Source organism: Plectropomus leopardus, chromosome 12 (assembly GCF_026936395.1).
Source record: "Plectropomus leopardus strain MGB_pleo_1.0 chromosome 12, ASM2693639v1, whole genome shotgun sequence".
Lineage (NCBI taxonomy): Eukaryota > Metazoa > Chordata > Actinopteri > Perciformes > Serranidae > Plectropomus > Plectropomus leopardus.
Genome location: NC_142187.1, coordinates 29,239,439 through 29,256,907, shown reverse-complemented (window position 1 = coordinate 29,256,907; position 17,469 = coordinate 29,239,439). Strand labels below are relative to the sequence as shown.

General features: G+C 37.0%; 2 protein-coding genes across 3 annotated transcripts; one reads left to right on the top strand and one right to left on the bottom strand.

Moving 5' to 3' along the window:
- Positions 1-1,615: 1,615 nt before the first annotated feature.
- Positions 1,616-4,525, top strand: ccl25a (chemokine (C-C motif) ligand 25a). Of its 2 annotated transcripts, none has more exons than XM_042498170.2 (5): positions 1,616-1,773; positions 2,458-2,540; positions 2,879-2,996; positions 3,148-3,265; positions 3,917-4,525. In XM_042498170.2, exons 2-5 carry the CDS (start codon positions 2,477-2,479, stop codon positions 3,935-3,937), a joined length of 321 nt encoding a protein of 106 aa, XP_042354104.1. In that variant the 5' UTR covers positions 1,616-1,773; positions 2,458-2,476; the 3' UTR covers positions 3,938-4,525. The 2 variants fall into 2 exon arrangements, with proteins under 2 accessions (XP_042354104.1, XP_042354103.1); XM_042498169.2 differs by having other exon boundaries at positions 1,617-1,773; positions 3,914-4,525.
- Positions 4,526-6,191: 1,666 nt separating this feature from the next.
- On the bottom strand, positions 6,192-12,768 carry LOC121951213 (serine/threonine-protein kinase NIM1-like). Its single transcript, XM_042497465.2, has 5 exons — positions 12,583-12,768; positions 12,337-12,461; positions 11,940-12,215; positions 9,596-9,864; positions 6,192-8,849 (listed from the first exon to the last, which is right to left on the bottom strand). The coding sequence occupies exons 2-5, from the start codon at positions 12,404-12,406 to the stop codon at positions 8,091-8,093; spliced, it is 1,374 nt and encodes a 457-aa protein (XP_042353399.2). The 5' UTR covers positions 12,407-12,461; positions 12,583-12,768; the 3' UTR covers positions 6,192-8,090.
- Positions 12,769-17,469: the final 4,701 nt, after the last annotated feature.

Here is a 17,469-nt window from a genome sequence, read left to right as displayed (position 1 = left end):
ATAAAATAACACCCATAGGCAGGATGTCATCTCCGTGTGCATGATGGATATGCCTCATGTTAGTAAATGGAGCTTGGAAATGATTTCACGGGAAATTTACAGACTGAAATTGTGATAATCATCATTTTTGCGTTGCGAGGGCCTCATTTTAAAGGGACTAGTTGAACTATGGTGCATACTCAGGGGCCACAGTCTAGGGACTGCTCTCAACAAGCCTGGAATTAGATGTTTGTTTTTATCTGCAATTTAAAAGTTTGATGGTCTTGATATTACAAATAAACTTTTATTGGTCCATTTTTTTTGTATATAATAAAAGGGAATTGTGTTCTGATGCTCACAGTATGAGTATCAACCACCTAATTGATCAGTTTGTGAAAAAAGAACAGTACATGGACTTCATTTAGACTGCACTTTCATCCAAAGCGCTTAACAGTTTATATCTCAAACACCCAAACACACAAAACACACACACTTTATTTTTTAGAATTATCAAATGTCTTGAACAGAAGATCTCGCACACTGGCCACACTGCAGTTTATTGGTTATATTACCATTTCGGTCCCTCTGGACATTTGTCAGGAGTATTTAGCACAATTTTTGACAGCACTGATCTTAGTTTAGGCACAAAAAAGTTCTAGGGGCGCAATCAGCAGCAAAGCAGCAATGTCTTTGTACAAAACAATCACTTTTCGCAACACTATCCCCACAGGGAAAATAGTGACAGGTCACTATACATAGACACATGCTGGGTGCTTAAAAATGCTAGTAACACAGCAATGACTCACTACATCACAGGTAGTTTGTTGGGGTTTTTTTTTTTGGCCTTGAACAATAGTCTGCAGTGGTCTGCAGCCTGGCATGCATCACAATAGGTGACAAGCCATTCACCGTCCTCTCCATCTCCCGATGACAAAGTCAGCTCATAGAATACGTCACTTTAGAGATACTGATACGTTGCATGGAAATATAATTATTCCTTGTTTGCACAAACATACGATGCCAACATTTTCATCTGGTGACTGGACTGACAAGAAGATATTAGTAACTGATGTTGAGACTATATGAATCTGAGGATTTGGGGAAGATAACATTCAACAGTTACATCCTAGAACAAAAATTCAATTGTCCAAGTCTCTTGCCCAACCTCTGTGTTTAATGCTGTTCTTAAGTACACGGATTTACTAAGAACTTTTTGGATACAAGTTGAGAACAAGTTATGCAAGAAAAAGGACATCAAACACCTTCATTCAACAGTCATTGTGGAAGACTGAGTATTTCTTTATATGTAACTGTCAGCGTGAGGGGATGTTAAAACCTTTAAGAGTTTAACAGGCCAGACTCCAAAAACAACAACCCCAGGCAACACAGGAGTTAATTCTATGGTAAGATGTGATTCCTCTTTTAAAATCTAAATGCAGACAAAAAGAAATAATACCTTAGACCCCGATATACACACGTGCTGAGAATTTCTAGCTTCTTGACAAATTCAAGGCTCAGATTTTCTACTGCAGCTGCACTTTTATTTAAATCACAAGTATTTTGAGTTCCCTTTCAGCAAAATGGGGTTGGGGGAACATGCTGATAAAGAACAAACACAGCTCAGAAAAAAAGAAGGAAAGAAAGACAGAAAGATGAGTCGAAGTGCAAAGGTGAGTTGCGTTTATGGAAATATGATCCCGGCAAAGTGCCACGGGTCCTTTATAAGACAGCGTGCCTCGCCTCATCTGCACAGACACAAGTAGAGAGCAAGAAAATAGATCAGGAGCTTAAGAGGTGAGTAACCTGTCATCCTAATTTCAAAAGAGACACTGCACTGTTTTAACCTGGATCTTCAATGTTTTGTTATGGTTGTTAGTATTCTAAAAGGTAAGATTCAATAACATTTATACAATTTGTAGCACTTTTGGGGGGGTTGCTCTTTACTTTTGGAATGAAAGCACTCTTTAATTTAAATCTAATCATGTAAAGGTGTCAGATTTAGCCAAAAAGCAAACTATTTTGCAATCTCTGGGTATGTTAATGTTATTAATTGAACATATTTGTATGTGGAGCACAGATTCAGTAAACAGATCTGGATTTGCTTTTCATCATCACATCAAAATCATTGACATTATTTCATCAATCATTACTTAAAGACTTTAAAAGACAAGATTCATTAATGTTTTAGAACTATGATTACTTTATTCAACAGGTGTCAAAATGTCTTTTAATGCAAAGAGACTCAAAGAGAAAGAGATTTGTTAAACAGTTGAGACTAATAGAGTTAAACAAGTCAAAGCTGTCAGAAACATATTTGCACACACTTGAATACATCCATAAAGAAAGCCGATGTGAAATGTTTGTTCAAGGTTCAAGGTTTCGCCTATGAAGGTGTGGGAGGCTCAGTAATGACAGGAGTGATAAGGCTGATTGCAGGTAAACACTGAAACCCTTTGTGTCCATCTTGGCTTCTTTCAGAGCTACAACAGACGGCATCATGCGGTTCAACACGCCGTTCTTCTTCCTGAGCCTGTCCTGCCTCTACTTTACACTGGCACAAAGTAAGACCTTCTAAAAGAGCATAAACACGCCTCATTGACCCTGTTTTTATCTTTGCTGTATGTCAGATGTGACACCACTGCAGAGTGGTGTCACATCTGACATACAGCAAAGATAAAAACAGGGTCAATGAGGCGTGTTTATTGCATCAGTACCTGCAGATGTGGCCTCACTGTTTACTTATTACCTTACTCAGGACCTTTTGCATTCTCTGATCGTGTCAATAACCTTTTGATTAATTCATTTGACTGTTTTGCATGTAATGTTATGCAAAATCGATTGTACTGTACAGCGGTGTAATGTGGTGATTTCTGACTTTTCTGGGTTTTTAACTCTTTAGCGTCCTATGACGACTGCTGCTTGAAATATGTGAAAAAACTGAACCCGAGCATTCAAAAACATGCAGTGGAGTACAGATGGCAGATGACAGATGGAGGCTGCAACATTCCTGCTGTAATGTAAGTACACGTGCACAGAGAACATCCACTGAAAACTGACTTTAACTGCCTCAACCTGTCTGTTAATGTTGCTTATTGTAATATAAGTTTTACTATTAGTATTAGTTTTGCTGCTAGAAATAAGCATCTGTTTGCATCAATAATCCTCTAGCTTCACAATGAGGAGGGGTCGTGAGTTTTGCACAGACCCCAGAGAGAGGTGGGTCACCAACCTGATGAAGAAGGTTGATGAGAAGACAAACAAAAAGGGCCCAAAGAAATCCAACAAGGTGGGTGATCACTGGAGACATTTTTTAACCGTTTGAAACCTCAACTGACATTAGTTTTTATGTGCTGCAATCAGATGCCCTTTGCAGTCACTTAAACCACTGAAATGTGTACAAATAGATTTCTTTCAAAAACATGAGAAAAAGGCAGCAATCAGCAATTTGGCATGAAATGTCCCGTGACAAAAAAAAGAAAAAGAGAAGAAGAAAAAGACAGAATTCTAAGAGTATCATCAAATAACTAGGGGACATTTAAAAAAAATAATATTTATGATGATACATAAAATTCATTAGAAAAATATATTCATTAATTATTAATTAATTATAATTAATATTATTTTTTAAATATTGTTTTATTTAAGCAGTTTTTTTCTTTACTTTTTTCCCCTTTTTGTGCTAATTTCATGTGATTTTCTCTTTTAAAAAAAACAATAGTTTATTGCGAATTTATGGATTACTTTTTGTTTGTTTGTTCCTCACAATTTTTCCCTGTTTTTGAAGGAAATCAAGGCAATATCTTTTTGAAAACCAGTTTCAAAAAGATATTGTTGTGCATGTAAATAACACTTGATGCTACTCTGGAATCAACAGAAATGGCACGTGATTTTTGAAAGTATTTTATCTTTAAAATAATCTCTTTTCTCCTCACAGCAGCGACGGCCAAACAGAGACTGAGGGTGCCCGCCTGCTACAGTCGCCCCCGTTCATCTCACCTCCATCTGCCAAATCGTATCATTAAGCAACATGCTTTTTTATAGAGGTTTTTATGGCGTCTTACTGGAAGCCAATTGAGGAGGCTGGCTAAGAAATCATGTATGATTACTTTCGCTTTCACTCTGCACTAAGATTAAGGTCAAAGTTTGGGCAGAACAGTACTTTGCTGTTGCAGGGTTGGACTGCTGATAATGCTGACCACACACAAGATATAAAAGCCTTCAATAGCATGGCTGCTTGAATGAGAATATTCATAACCATTTTCTTACCTTTCAAGGCACGAGGTATATTCAATAAGCTGTTAATTAATGGTGATGGATTGTAAATGAGAATAATATATAATATTTAGTATTTCATGCATCTGAATGTCTGTCAAATACTTGTTTATATGCAAACTGCTGAATGTAAATGTCTGTCTGGAATGTGTGTCAAAGAAAAGAAGAAACTCTAAGTAGTTTAAATGTATGACGTTTCGCACATTTTTTTTGTATAGTTTTTATTGTGTTCCCATAAAAGCATTACTACAATAAACTTGCTTATCACTTTCCACTCAGTGCCTAAAAGTTTATGATTATATAAATGTTTTAATATAGTGTTTTCCTCCTGAGCCGCTTATACTTTATTCCAACTTATTTGAATCGAAAGGTGCAGTGTGTATATTGGCAGAAACCTCATCACTAAATCCTACATACTGCTCCTTTAAACAATTTTTATACTGTATTTTTCTTTTAACAGGCAACCAGCATCTGGAAGTAAGTTCTACTACGTCAATAAATTAAAATTTAAATGTGACTGTAATCAGTTACTGAGAGAAAAAAAATGTAAATTACAGTTACTAACATAAACATAGGTCATTATAAAGTGGTTACATCTGAAAATATTCTTTTCAGTCAGACGTTTTATGTAAAATATAACGTTCATTCTGTCAGTTTGCCTCTTTTCATTGTGCAGGAATGCCTTTATTAGGCAGAGCCAATTTCCAGACATTTTTCATTTTTATGTTTTACTTTTAAACATTTTTAACAGTTTAATTAGTGATCTGCAACCCATTACATGTTAAAAGCAATCTTCAACACTGCAGGGGACATTATTTGAGGAAAAAAAGGAGAGTTGACACTCCATCCTTGCTTGTACAATTTTGTGAAGAGTTAAATTATACGAGGAAAATAATCCTCCTGCAAACTGTGTGATCTAATATTATGTAAACAACAGGCATACAGCAGTAATAGTTTAAATGTTGAGCTATAATATGTCTGCACATGACTTCACTTTAATATTTCTTTATGAGGCTGCTAAAACGTAAAACTCTCCCTCGTCACTTGACGTTATCATCGTTAAACTTACTTTATTCTGGCTGTATTTAACTTAGCAAAAGTTGAAAAAGATAACACACACTTCATCACAAAAAGTGCCACAGTTTCTATTGCAGATTACTGCAGTAAAAAAAGACCAGCACATTCATGAACTCATACACGGAGGCTGCATAGGGCCCAGAATATGGTGCTATGTCCCTTATGTCCTAATCTTGTCTTAACTTTCACATCCATTAATACTTTGACTGCAGTTGATTTTCTTTGCAAAGGATGCAGACTAATTAGATCAAACAACTAACAAACTGAAAAATCCCAAGACTGAAATATTCTGATTGCAACTGTAGTGCAAAGATCTGCAGAACGAAGGCAGACAAATGTAAAACTTCAACAAGAGTGCAACTTTCTGATTTACAACCAGCAGTATCTGATCTGACACAGTGCTGGATTTACTCACTGATCTCTGTGCATTACTCTCACGTCTCTGGGGGTATTCACAAGAACTGCTGGGACATGCAGCTGATAAAATCTCACTATGACTAACGCATCATGTTTGACTGCGCTGTCTGTGGAGATTTATGACTTCCACAAACTCAGGGGGGCTTCATCTTACACACTGTGTTTACTTCAATAGCAACATCATCAGATAGCACAGGCCTGTGCGTTTCAGTGTGTTGATTATCTGATGTTTGTTGATTAAAGGAAAGGTATGAGCACAGCTTCTCAGCTAATGGACACATGAATAAAAGGTGGAGAGAGTGACGTTAAAAGAAAGATTTTAAGTAGGGCAATCACTATTAAAAAGCAGACAATCCCTCATGCACGCAGGTGAGGAGTTTGTTTTTAAAGTGTGCCAAAATTGCCCAAAGGCAAAAGTGATAGATAATCTGACAAATACATAGTAATTACTGAGACAATAATAGCCTGTTTAATATTGATGGACATTCAAAAACTGCAGTGTGACTAATAGATGCACCACCATCAGAGGTCAAAGAATTGGGTTGCAGCATGAAAAGGATTTTGGTGCTGAGTCTTTAATTTCTGCTTGTGTAAATCACAACAGTGCTGACAAATGTGCTGCGTTCTTTAGTTTTGCATGCTGGGGCAGAGAAAAATGTCTGGTTGACATCATGATCAGACATTTTAGCCTTTTTTTTATCAAGGGGGGAGAAAACATTAGAGGAAAATATGAGACGGGGTGGAAACAAAGTGTGAAGAAATCCCTTTACACTGAAACAAGTGGAATGAATTACAGGAAACGGGATGATTAAGCAGAAACAGAGTGCAGAGAACAAAACAGAAAATATGTAAAGTCAAAGCACAGACTTGTTTTTTGTTGTAATCGTTGTATCTCTGCCACCTTCACAAACTTGAAAATTCATGTAAACAGAAGTCTGTGCAAGTTAAGAGTTGAAATTATAAATCATGACTTCTGAGAGCATGGAGAGGGTAAAGAAAAAAAGACTGATGAAAGCAGTCGTAAAGCACCGCACGCCACAAAGTTACTGAAAATGACATTATATTTTTTACCATAATACTTTGTGCTGTTTAATCTAAGCCCAAAAAACTGTCATGACTGTCAACTGTTCTTGCACCTTGAGAAGTAAACTGTATTTGCAGGATAATAAAGAATTGTTGAATGTGACAGAAATATTGTGTAACATCGATGAATACAGAGAGCTGTTTGTCATTCTTAAAGGTCTTTAGAGGTCAATGTTGAATTCAGCTGAAGTTTCAAGAAATCTCTTATCTGATCTTAAGATTGAAATTAAGATCTTTACATGTAAGCAAATATACACACACACACACACACACACACACACACACACACACACACATATTAGATAGGACAGAAGATTGCTATATATATGGGGAACCTACTGTATACGGTATGGATGAAATATAAGGAAATACTAGACAGAAGAAGTAATAAAAAGGACCTAATTTAATCACTTTCAGATATTAACTACAAATCTGTCTTTGTATAAACGATCTTTAAGGACATTTTTGGGAATTTTCACAGTATTATGTGTATAATATTGATTGTGTATTTTCTTTGAAACACATAGGTAAGGAAGAAAAATTAAAACTTAATGAAATCTATTAGTTTATATAGCACCAAAAAATAAACAATCCTTTACTAATTTACTTAATTTAATTAGAGGTTTTGTACCAACGAGTACATTTTCAGGACTCTCTGAGTGTCAGCCCTCATGTGAAATTTCCTTCACGCTCAGTTGGTTTAAATGCAGCTCACACTGTAAAAACTTTGCATGTTATGTTAGTGGACAAAAGAGTGCCAAGTGCTCACAGAGCGCCATGCGGTCTACACTTTCATTCACAGAGATTTCCATTAGTGTGACATGGAAATAAAGCATTTGTCATCAGTATGCTTTCATGGCACGAGAGCTTTTCAAGATCTGATTCTGCTCACTTAGCCTTGCTAAAAGCAGAAATTAATAAGGAATAGTTTCACATTTCGGGAGATATCTCTATTGGCCCTCATTGTAAGAGTTCGATGAAATAAACAGTATCAATCCCTAATTGTCTGTGTGTTCAGTATGAAGCTGTGGTCAGGAGCAGCTTGACTAAGCAAAAAGACTTTGGTGCACGAACACCAGTCTACTATAAAGTCCTGTGTTTCTATAAAGTCCCATTTCCCTCCCACCCACCCTCCCTCAGTGTGGAGGCATGCACGAAAAATGAAGTTTTTCTCATGCATTCAAGGTAACATGGGGTGAGTAATTGATATACAAATGATCATTTAAGACTCTAAAAATTAAATGATCATTTAAAAGATTAATCTACATGATGAGACAAACCACAGAGTGGCGTTTGTCTAGCACGCCATCTGAGCCTGCTCTCCATGCAAGTCTGTTCTGGTTGGTGTCATTGGTGTTCATCTGGGTGTAGCCCACAGCCTCCACAGACCGCCTTTTTTGGATGCGGTGCAGCAAAATGCGGTAAGCGCCAGTAATGGGGCTTCTCAAGTCAAGGCTGTTGTTGAGAAGGTGAACCTTGGTGATGCCAAGATCCTCAAGCGCCGCCTTTGCACTCATTTCATCTGAGCTGAGGCTGTGGGACGGCTCGACCAGGTGGTGCGGTGTAGAGCTACAAGCTAGGTAAGCCTCGGGGTAATCAATACCTCTCATCCAGTCGCTGTCCATTATCTGCTCTATAGTGAAACGATCCGCAGGAACCGGCCTCAGGAGGGCCTTTATGATCTCCCCGCATGGTCGCGGTACATGAGGAGGAATGGTATAGGAGCCCTGCAGGATACAAGACCTGAGCCTGTTTGTGTTAGTGGCTTTGAAGGGCATAGTGGCGGTCACCATGAAATAAAGCAAGATACCCAGCGCCCAAATATCTGCATACTGACCCATGTAACCTTTCTCTTTGAACAGCTCAGGGGCTGCGTACGGTGGAGAGCCACAGAACGTGTGAAGGACGTCATTGGGGCGGCAGGACGTGCTGAAACCAAAGTCACCCACTTTAATGCAGTATGTGTTGGTGTAGAAGATGTTCTCAGCCTTCAGGTCCCTGTGGACTATGTTATTATCATGCTGTGAAAAGAGAGAAATATTGGAGGCATTAGAAAGTTAATCAGCTCTCCCGCACATTGTATTTAACCCTTTCAAACTTCGATCTACTTAAGTTTTCATGTGCAGCATCCAGATGCATTGGTTTGACTCATTAAAAAAAAGGGGGGAAAAATGCAACCAGTAGCTTGCAAAAAATAGCAAACTTCAAAAAACTGGTAAGAGGAGACAAGAAAATGACAATGAAAATGAGAGAGCATTATGAAAGAACTATCATACAATCAGGAAAAAATATCAAGAAAGTGATATTTATGACGATTATAATTCAACATTTAAAACTAGGTCATAGAAATATGTATATATTAATTATATTTATTTTAGCACTTTTTTCCAGGGAATTTCTATTTTTTTCTCTATTTTACTTATTCTTTTTGCTAATTTCAGTTAATTTTTTTTAGTAACTTTCAATTTCTCGATTTCTTGCTAATTTTTGTTCATTTCTTGTTAAGTTAATCATTGCCTTATTTCCATGTTTTTGACAGAAATCACGTCAATATGCTCAGTTTTCAAAGGGTTAAGGTATGAGAACCTTTAAATGCAACATCACACAACAAGTGTTATTCTTGAGTGTTACTGCCTGGATTCACAACTCTAAGATATTCAATAAAAGTAATTGAAATTATGCCGTATCTTTAAAAAACATTCTGCTGTTTCAATGTTCTGCAGTAAGAATCTCACAATGCGGACCTGAAGGTTTGCTGTTGACTCACCATGTGTTTGACTGCAGACAGGATTTGTGAAAACACGAGTTTGCTCTCCAGGTCTGACAGGCGCCCCCTGGTGCTGATCCGGGAGAAAAGCTCTCCTCCGCTGGCATACTCCATCACCAGGTAGAGCCTCTTGAGCGTCTCCAGCACCTCATACAGGCGCACTATGTTGGGGTGAGCCAGCTTCTCCATGCAAGAGATTTCAGAGGCGAAAAGAGCTTGCGATCTCTTGTCCAGACGCACCTTATCCAGAATTTTTACTGCAACTCTTTCTATCAGACGATGACAGATATGGGCAGTAAGACCACAAGGAATACACACAATTTATTCTTTATCTCTACGTTTTCTGTTTTTCATTTTTCATCATGAATTACAGTTTTACCCATACACTGGGTCATTTCAGATGATACATACCCATACTGCACATGCATTGTGTAACATGTTGATTTGAGCAGACTGAAATGTCTCTCTTGAAATGAAACTGGACAAGAATTTCTAACTAATATGCGCATCAGATAACAAGTCACGTGATTTTTCTCTGAATCTTTTGCAGCATGCAGGGGTGACCCAGAAGTTTCTGAGGGGTGGCCAGATGGGGCCACTGAAAATTTTTGGGTATTTGGGTACAAAGACTAAAAGCCATAACTCGAAATCAATGTATTCACAAACAACATGTCTTATGATATCTTACAAAAATGCACATTCAATGGTTTGCGTGATATCTAGTGCCCCATGAATGCAGTGGTCACTTTACGTGCTTAACGTTAAGTGGTGCAGGTTACGTCTCGGAAAAGAAAAACAGGTGGGGCTCATCATGTTATGAACTTAAAGCAAAATTACATAAGTTAGTTTTCAGAAAAGAAGCATGGTTGGCCGTTGTCACGTCAGGAATTTAACATAAAGTTATATAGGTTAGATTTAGGAAAAGAAGCACTGTTGGCCGTTGTTACGTTAACAAAACGTCACTTAGTAAGTTATGTGGGTTAAGTTTAGGCAAGTTGTGTAAATAAGGTTTAGGGAAGTTAAGTAAGGTACATTAGGTTTAGGAAAATAAACACGATGATGACATTCGGTAAAATAACTCAAAGTTCACTTGGTTTCACACGTTTCCAAACTCCGCTCTCCTGGGGAAAAGTCCTGTGTTGTTTGACCCATCCACCACCCCAGCCTCCTTATATGGACTTTCCTGTCTTTATTCTTCACTAATGTCAGCACAGTGGTCATGTGACCAAAGCCTTTCTGATTACATTGGTTACAAACTATTTTTTTAAGATATACATACGGACAGTGCATGAGAACAACCTGCCCATTTGAATTATTTTATGCTATTATAGTCTGTATATAATAAACTATGTCTCTATGAGAGTTAAAGAATCACATACTGATATTTGGTTTCTTATTTTACAGTTAATGTTAATAACTATTCGATGAGCATAGACAAATAACAGTAGAGGTAACATTTTGAGCTCCACAACAATGCTGTTTTAATGGGTTATATATCTGTATATAAGTGAGTTGGGTATTATTCATTATTCTTCAAACACACTATTTATTGTGTCTCTTTAAAAGCTTTAATTTGATGAAGTATGTTAATTGTAATGAACAAAACATTTACTGAGGACAAGCCTTGTCAAGTTTAAAAAGTACGCAGAGGCCTCAAATCATTTTCTTTTTCTTTTTTTTTCCACAGGGAAGCTGTGATTGTATAAGATTGGCTGTGTGTAAGCAGTAGTGAGATATCCCCCAAACAACATTATGTTACAGTAGGATTTTTTGTTTGTTTGTTTTGCAAACCACCAATTCTCTACTCACTCTCCAAACTGGACACTACCATATCCCTCTATAGCCACTAATTTTAATTAAAGTGTTAAAGTGCTTTACAGGATAAAAAATTGTTTACATCAATTGTGATTTATTACTAATATTTCACAATAGAACAAAACGTTTGTACAGTGGCAGTTTCTGAAATCATTATTTTACAGGTATATTCAGTTTTCTGCAAACTAACATGACCCACTTTTATTGGCAGTGTTTGCTGTGGTTTCATTTTGAGAGGTGTGTCCTTTTCTGGCAAATTAATTATTACTTTGACAGATTCATTGCAACAACTCTGGCACATTAACAGAGAATAATAGAGGCCTTTAAACAAACTGAACTGGTATGTTCATGTAAGTTTATGTGAATCATCATTTTTAAGCATCAACAGAAAATACAACTGTGAGAAATTTAAACGTTGTCCTTACAATAGTTAAGGTGTCAGTCTGCCGCCACATGCTCTACCTGATCAATGAAGCTGAGAAAATGGAGGTTAAAAAGAAAAAAAAAGACAAAGCACAGAGCATCTCACCTTTGGTCAGGTCATGTATACCCAGTCTGACCTGGGAGAAGTTTCCGGAGCCGATCTCTCCTCTCAGCTCGTAAAGCCCCACCCGCCGTCCAAATGCCAGATCATTCATCACCTTCTCTGAATGAGTCAGATCATAAAAGGCCTTCCCATACGCAGTGAGCTGCATCGCCTCCTTCTCCTCTCCTGTGTTTTCCCTTGTCTCCAAATTCTCCTTCACTTTTGGGGACATCAGGGTGAAGATCTCTTCCTGGCGTGGCGCTGTCTTCAAGTGAGTCCCTGAGAAGGAGAAAAGAGTCGAGGGATGCAACAATGTTTTTTAAGATGCTTAAAATTATTATTTACTGCATCATATATAAATAAAAAAATCCTGCAATTTTATTGAAGTGTCCATACTCACATGTTTTCCCTTTGATGTTCCTCTTACTCCTCTCTGTGTTGACAGCGTTATTTCTGCTGTTCAAATACATGATTTTTTATCCCAGACACCAGAATGTACTTTGCTTTCTTCTTCAATCTGACTTCCTGAGGATTTTAAAACAAAAAAGGATGCAAATTACAGAGAAAACAAATGTCCACAAAACAAAAACTGTAGGGAAAAAAAGTGGCTGTAAATGAGGTGAGCAGCATCATTCAAAACCAGCACCTGCATGCATCAGGAAAAACGCCCCAAGATGATGTTTCTCAGATATCGTCCGGATGCTCTTATGGGACCACTGCTCTTTTTCTCCCGCTGTCTCTCTGTGCTGCAGTATTGTCTCTTGCTGTATAATCCAGGACTGCTGCATGACACTCGGTAATCCCAGAGTACTGGACTCCTCCCACGCAGACAGACAATAGACCGGCTTTACTGAGGCTTCTTTAAACCCCAGACGCGAACATGCAGCATGATTGATGCAGATGCTTGAACAGGACACTGATGGGATTACCTCTGCAGTGTTATGTATATGGCCATCATCACTGTTAGGGGTCAAGCAGCTGGGGAAAGGTTATAACTGCAGTTAAAGTGCTTCCACTTCCCCTGGTTGAGACACTAATGACTTACTGTAATTTACTCATTATAATTTAAATTTTATTAATTTTTGTCAAAGGTGATGTCTTGTTTAACCCTTAAAAAATATTCCATGAATTGCAAAAAAAATAGTAGATTTAGACAATTATTTTTTACATAACTAGGAAAAAAAGAAAAGCTATATTTATCATAATTGCATATTTAAAATTATGTTACAAAATTATTAGAATTTTTTTAATAGCATTTTTCCAGGCCATTTGGTCATTTCTGTGTTTGATTTCTGTGTTTGGTTGTTTTGGGTTTTTTTGTTTGTTTTTTCTTCATTTTAAAAAAAAATAATTTACAGGTAATTTCTTGTGATTTTTTTTCAAATTTCTTTTCCTTTTTCTTCCTTTCATTATTTCTATTGTCTGTTACCTGCCAAGGGACTACGGATGTAAATTAGCATCCTGCTAACTTCGAGCATATTTACATTTGTATTTTATACTTACTTTTATTAATATGCTTTTAAATAAACATTAAATACATACATTTACTTTCTTCCTGATGTTTTTGAAAGAAATCAAGCTGATTTGCTCAGGTTTCAATGGGTTAGTGTTGCACATGCAACAAAAAGCCATTCAAATTCCTCTAACTTTCCACCAAATCCAAAAAAAAATGTGACTCTACCTTCACAACCTCAACCAAAAACTAAACGACGTGATCACAGAGAGTCTGAGAGTGTGGCCTTCTGACCGGCACGCAGTGACCCAGACACTGACCATGACACCAGACAGACACCAGGCCAGACCGTCTGCACTGACATACCGATGGACTGTCTGCCCCCCCCTCACTCCCGTCAACCTCTGCTGCCCAGACTGCACGCTCTGCTTGTGTAAGAGTCATCATGCATAAGCTGCACGTCTCAGTGTAATCCCATCACCACCTCAGTCATCATCTCAGCATGAGCAGGGTTGGATAAATGTTAGAAATGCATTGAGCAAAGGTTTACTGGGAAGGGTTTTGTCATAAGATGCGGTGGGACGTACATAAGATGCGGTGTTGGAGAGTTTTCCAGCACAGAATTTCAAGCACTTAACACACACCAATTGTTTATTAAAAAAGGGGGCATTGTCATACTATTTCAGGATAATAAAACTACTATATCACTGCTAGGTTATGAAAAGTTTCAACCTATTTATGAGAAAAAGAAGAGGCCACATACTGAGTGTGAGAATGTATTTGACTGGAGACTGTGCAATGTGTTATGTGTGAAACTGATAAAGAGGAGAAAAAGATAAAAACATGTATTTAAGATGGTAAAATATTGCAAGCCTATATTTTTTATTTTACCATTCATATATATATATATATATCTATATATATATATATATATATATATATATATATATATATTGTTTGTTTGTTTGTTTAAATGAAGTATTCTCAAAGACAGTGTTGATTTTTGATTTTTTTTGTCCAGGATTTGTATTTACCTTTACATTTTTACCACCATGGATGAGGACTCCTTAATTAAGTGTTAAGAAAAATATCATTTCTAACATCTGTGACAACTGGGCCAATTTTATATGCTAATAACTATTTATTATTAATTTGAATTGTGTGTCTTTTTAATCAAACTCACAAAGTTTACTTTTGATTGTAAGTCTCAAACTTGTTAACCTCTGAACCCTTTTGAGTCTGTTTCACATTTTACCAAACAAAACACAATTATTATTAACAACAATATTAATAATATAATAATAACACCACAGTTTTGTGAACCCCTCTGTCACATTTAAGTCCCCCTTGAGTATTAAAAACCATTTGCGGCCATCTTTATGGAGTTTAATACAACGCATCATATGATCTACATAATTAAATCAACTAATTACTACGACTTAATCTGGGTTTTACCGGGATTATGATCAACCTCAGGAAGATTTGCTGTAGTTGAATGAAAGAAATCAACAATAGAAACTGTTGAAGGCGACACCTTAATCAACGTGTCTGAGTGCTGACGGCTCTGTGGACGATGATCCGTTGATCCCGGGGAAAATGAGGGGATCATATCAACACTTCAAAGACGGACTAACACCTTATTAAGATATGAAGGAAGAATTGGTCAAATGCTAACATTATAATGTGGCCAAACATCGTTTCTGTGATTAAAAAGAGAGTTTTTGGAACATAATGTAAAATGAGCAAAACAAATAATTTAGGTTGCACCTTTTAGATGTAGAATTGACTAAATCTGAGGTGTATTCTGGGCCTTTTTGGCAATATATTGTGTTCTTATTTCAGAAGAAACCCTCAGAAATGTTATGTATAAACTGACTGATATGCCTAAATAACATGTCACATATTAAGTATGCTATTCTAATTCTTATTTTTGGCTTTTTCCTCTTGAGAGAGACAGAAGCTGAGATTTGAAGGGCAGTTCTGAGAGGGTCTGGCCATTTGGTGTCACGTTGAATAAACACAAAGGTGCTGGAGTTTTCAGGCTCAGGCCCCCACGCTGATCCTGTTTATGTGTTTGGGCCGGGTTTTGTTTTAAGTTCGGAGGTGCTAAACACCTTCCCCCTGAGATAAAAGATGATTAATGCCTTTGAGTGAGCGACGCTTTAATGGCTCGAGGCTACTTAAGCACTTCATTAGAGAGAGCTCGGGCCGGTGGACACACTCGAGCCTCTGGGTCCCTCGCAGCAGAAGCACGGGAGCTGGAGAGACCTCCTTTGAAGTGCCTGTAAGAACTGCATCCCACAAAGCATTCAGCATGGAAATTTGATTAGCTCTCGCTGTTTCTTGAGCCCACACCACTTTGAGAGCTTGTTTTCAGGTGACATTTGGGGCTGAAGCTTGATCCCATATAAATATCGGAGGCGTCAGAGAGCAGAGGGACACTCAGTATCAGGCAGCTGAGGGACGAAAGCCATGGATGTACCTCGGCCATTTCTTCTCCTCCTGTGTGCCCTCCACCTGACCTGTAAGTACTGTTTGTTTTTTTCAGTTCTGCTGTGTAATGATTGGTCAATCAACTGATTAGTCGATTAATTGTTTCAGTCATTTTTCAGGTAAAATTGTCAAACATTTGCTGGTTCTAGGTTTGTAAACATGAGAATTTGCTGCTTTTCTTTATCATTAATGAAAATTATTTGGGTTTTGGACTGCTGGTTGGACAAAAGAAGCAGCTTCCTTCTTCCTGAGCTCTGGGAGATTGTAATGAGTGATTCTTCAAGTTGTTTTGACATGTTTGAGTTAATGGATTAATTGTGAAAGCAGTCTGCAGATTATTGGATAATGAAAGTAAAAGTTACTCGTAGCTTTATGGTTGTGACTTTGCTCAAACATGTTTGCTTATCCGCACAACTGGTTCACATGAGTGTTAAAGAGGGTGTGATGCTGCACAGCAACGTGAGGCCAATTCACTTTCCACTGAACACAAAAAGTTAAAATAGCAAAAAAGTTGTTTTTTTCATGCAAATCCAAAATGAATGTTTCCAGAAGATCATTAATAAATAAAAAGAACATATTTTAAAAACCATCGATCTCAGCTTGTTAGAGAAGGTGACTTGGCATTTTCTGGAGATCAGACAAGCAATATCACTAGCATCTTTTGAATCCCTCCTTAAAACTTTCTTTGATAGGAAAGTATTCATTAATATTTAATATGTTGCTACTTTTTTATCACCTCTCCTTGGCTATTTTATTCTACTTTTTTAAATTTTATGATATGCAGGATTTAAGGAGTTGTTTGCATTTTATTGTATTGCTGCTGTGTTTAATCCACCTTTTTTTATCCCTGAGAAGCACTTTGTAACCTTGTTCAGAAAAGTGCTATATGACTTTAGATTTTATTATTATTATTATTGTTATTAAGTTATTCATGTTATTATTACAGATAAAAAACTAATTAAGAGTGACATCTTTTCATTCGTGAAGCTATTATTCTACCTAATTATCTAAATCACTGCAAACTAATGCTTTATATTTATAAACAACCTTGAGGAAACCGGATTCCTGGACTATTACATCCCATGTTTGAACTTGTGTGTAAACTTTTGTGATCTAATAGATACGAATTTGGTCATTATAAAAAATATAATGTTTTCAAAAATTCTACTGTTAACTCTTCATAAACTAAAAGGTTAACATTGTTAACTCCTTGATATGTTTTTATTTGTATATCTATTTATTTCTGTATTTATTTTTAATGTCTTCTAGTGAGCGGAGTGTATAGCAAACACGTAGATCACAGAAATCTGCTCACACAGAGACTGTGCTGCAGAAGACAGAGCCACTTTGTCTACATCGGTCAAGGTAAAGTGCCACCACGTTACTTTTAACAGTAAATGCACATTTTAAATTTGTCAGTAAATGCATGTCTGTAATCGTCAAACAGAAGCTAGAGTGTGTTTTGTTAAACAGATAGAGATGTTAAAAAGCAATTTAGATCCATTTTAATTAATTTTAATAATAATTCCATCTCTGTCTGACACTAATTATGTGTTTCTCTCTCCACAGACATCTCTGGGAGTCCTG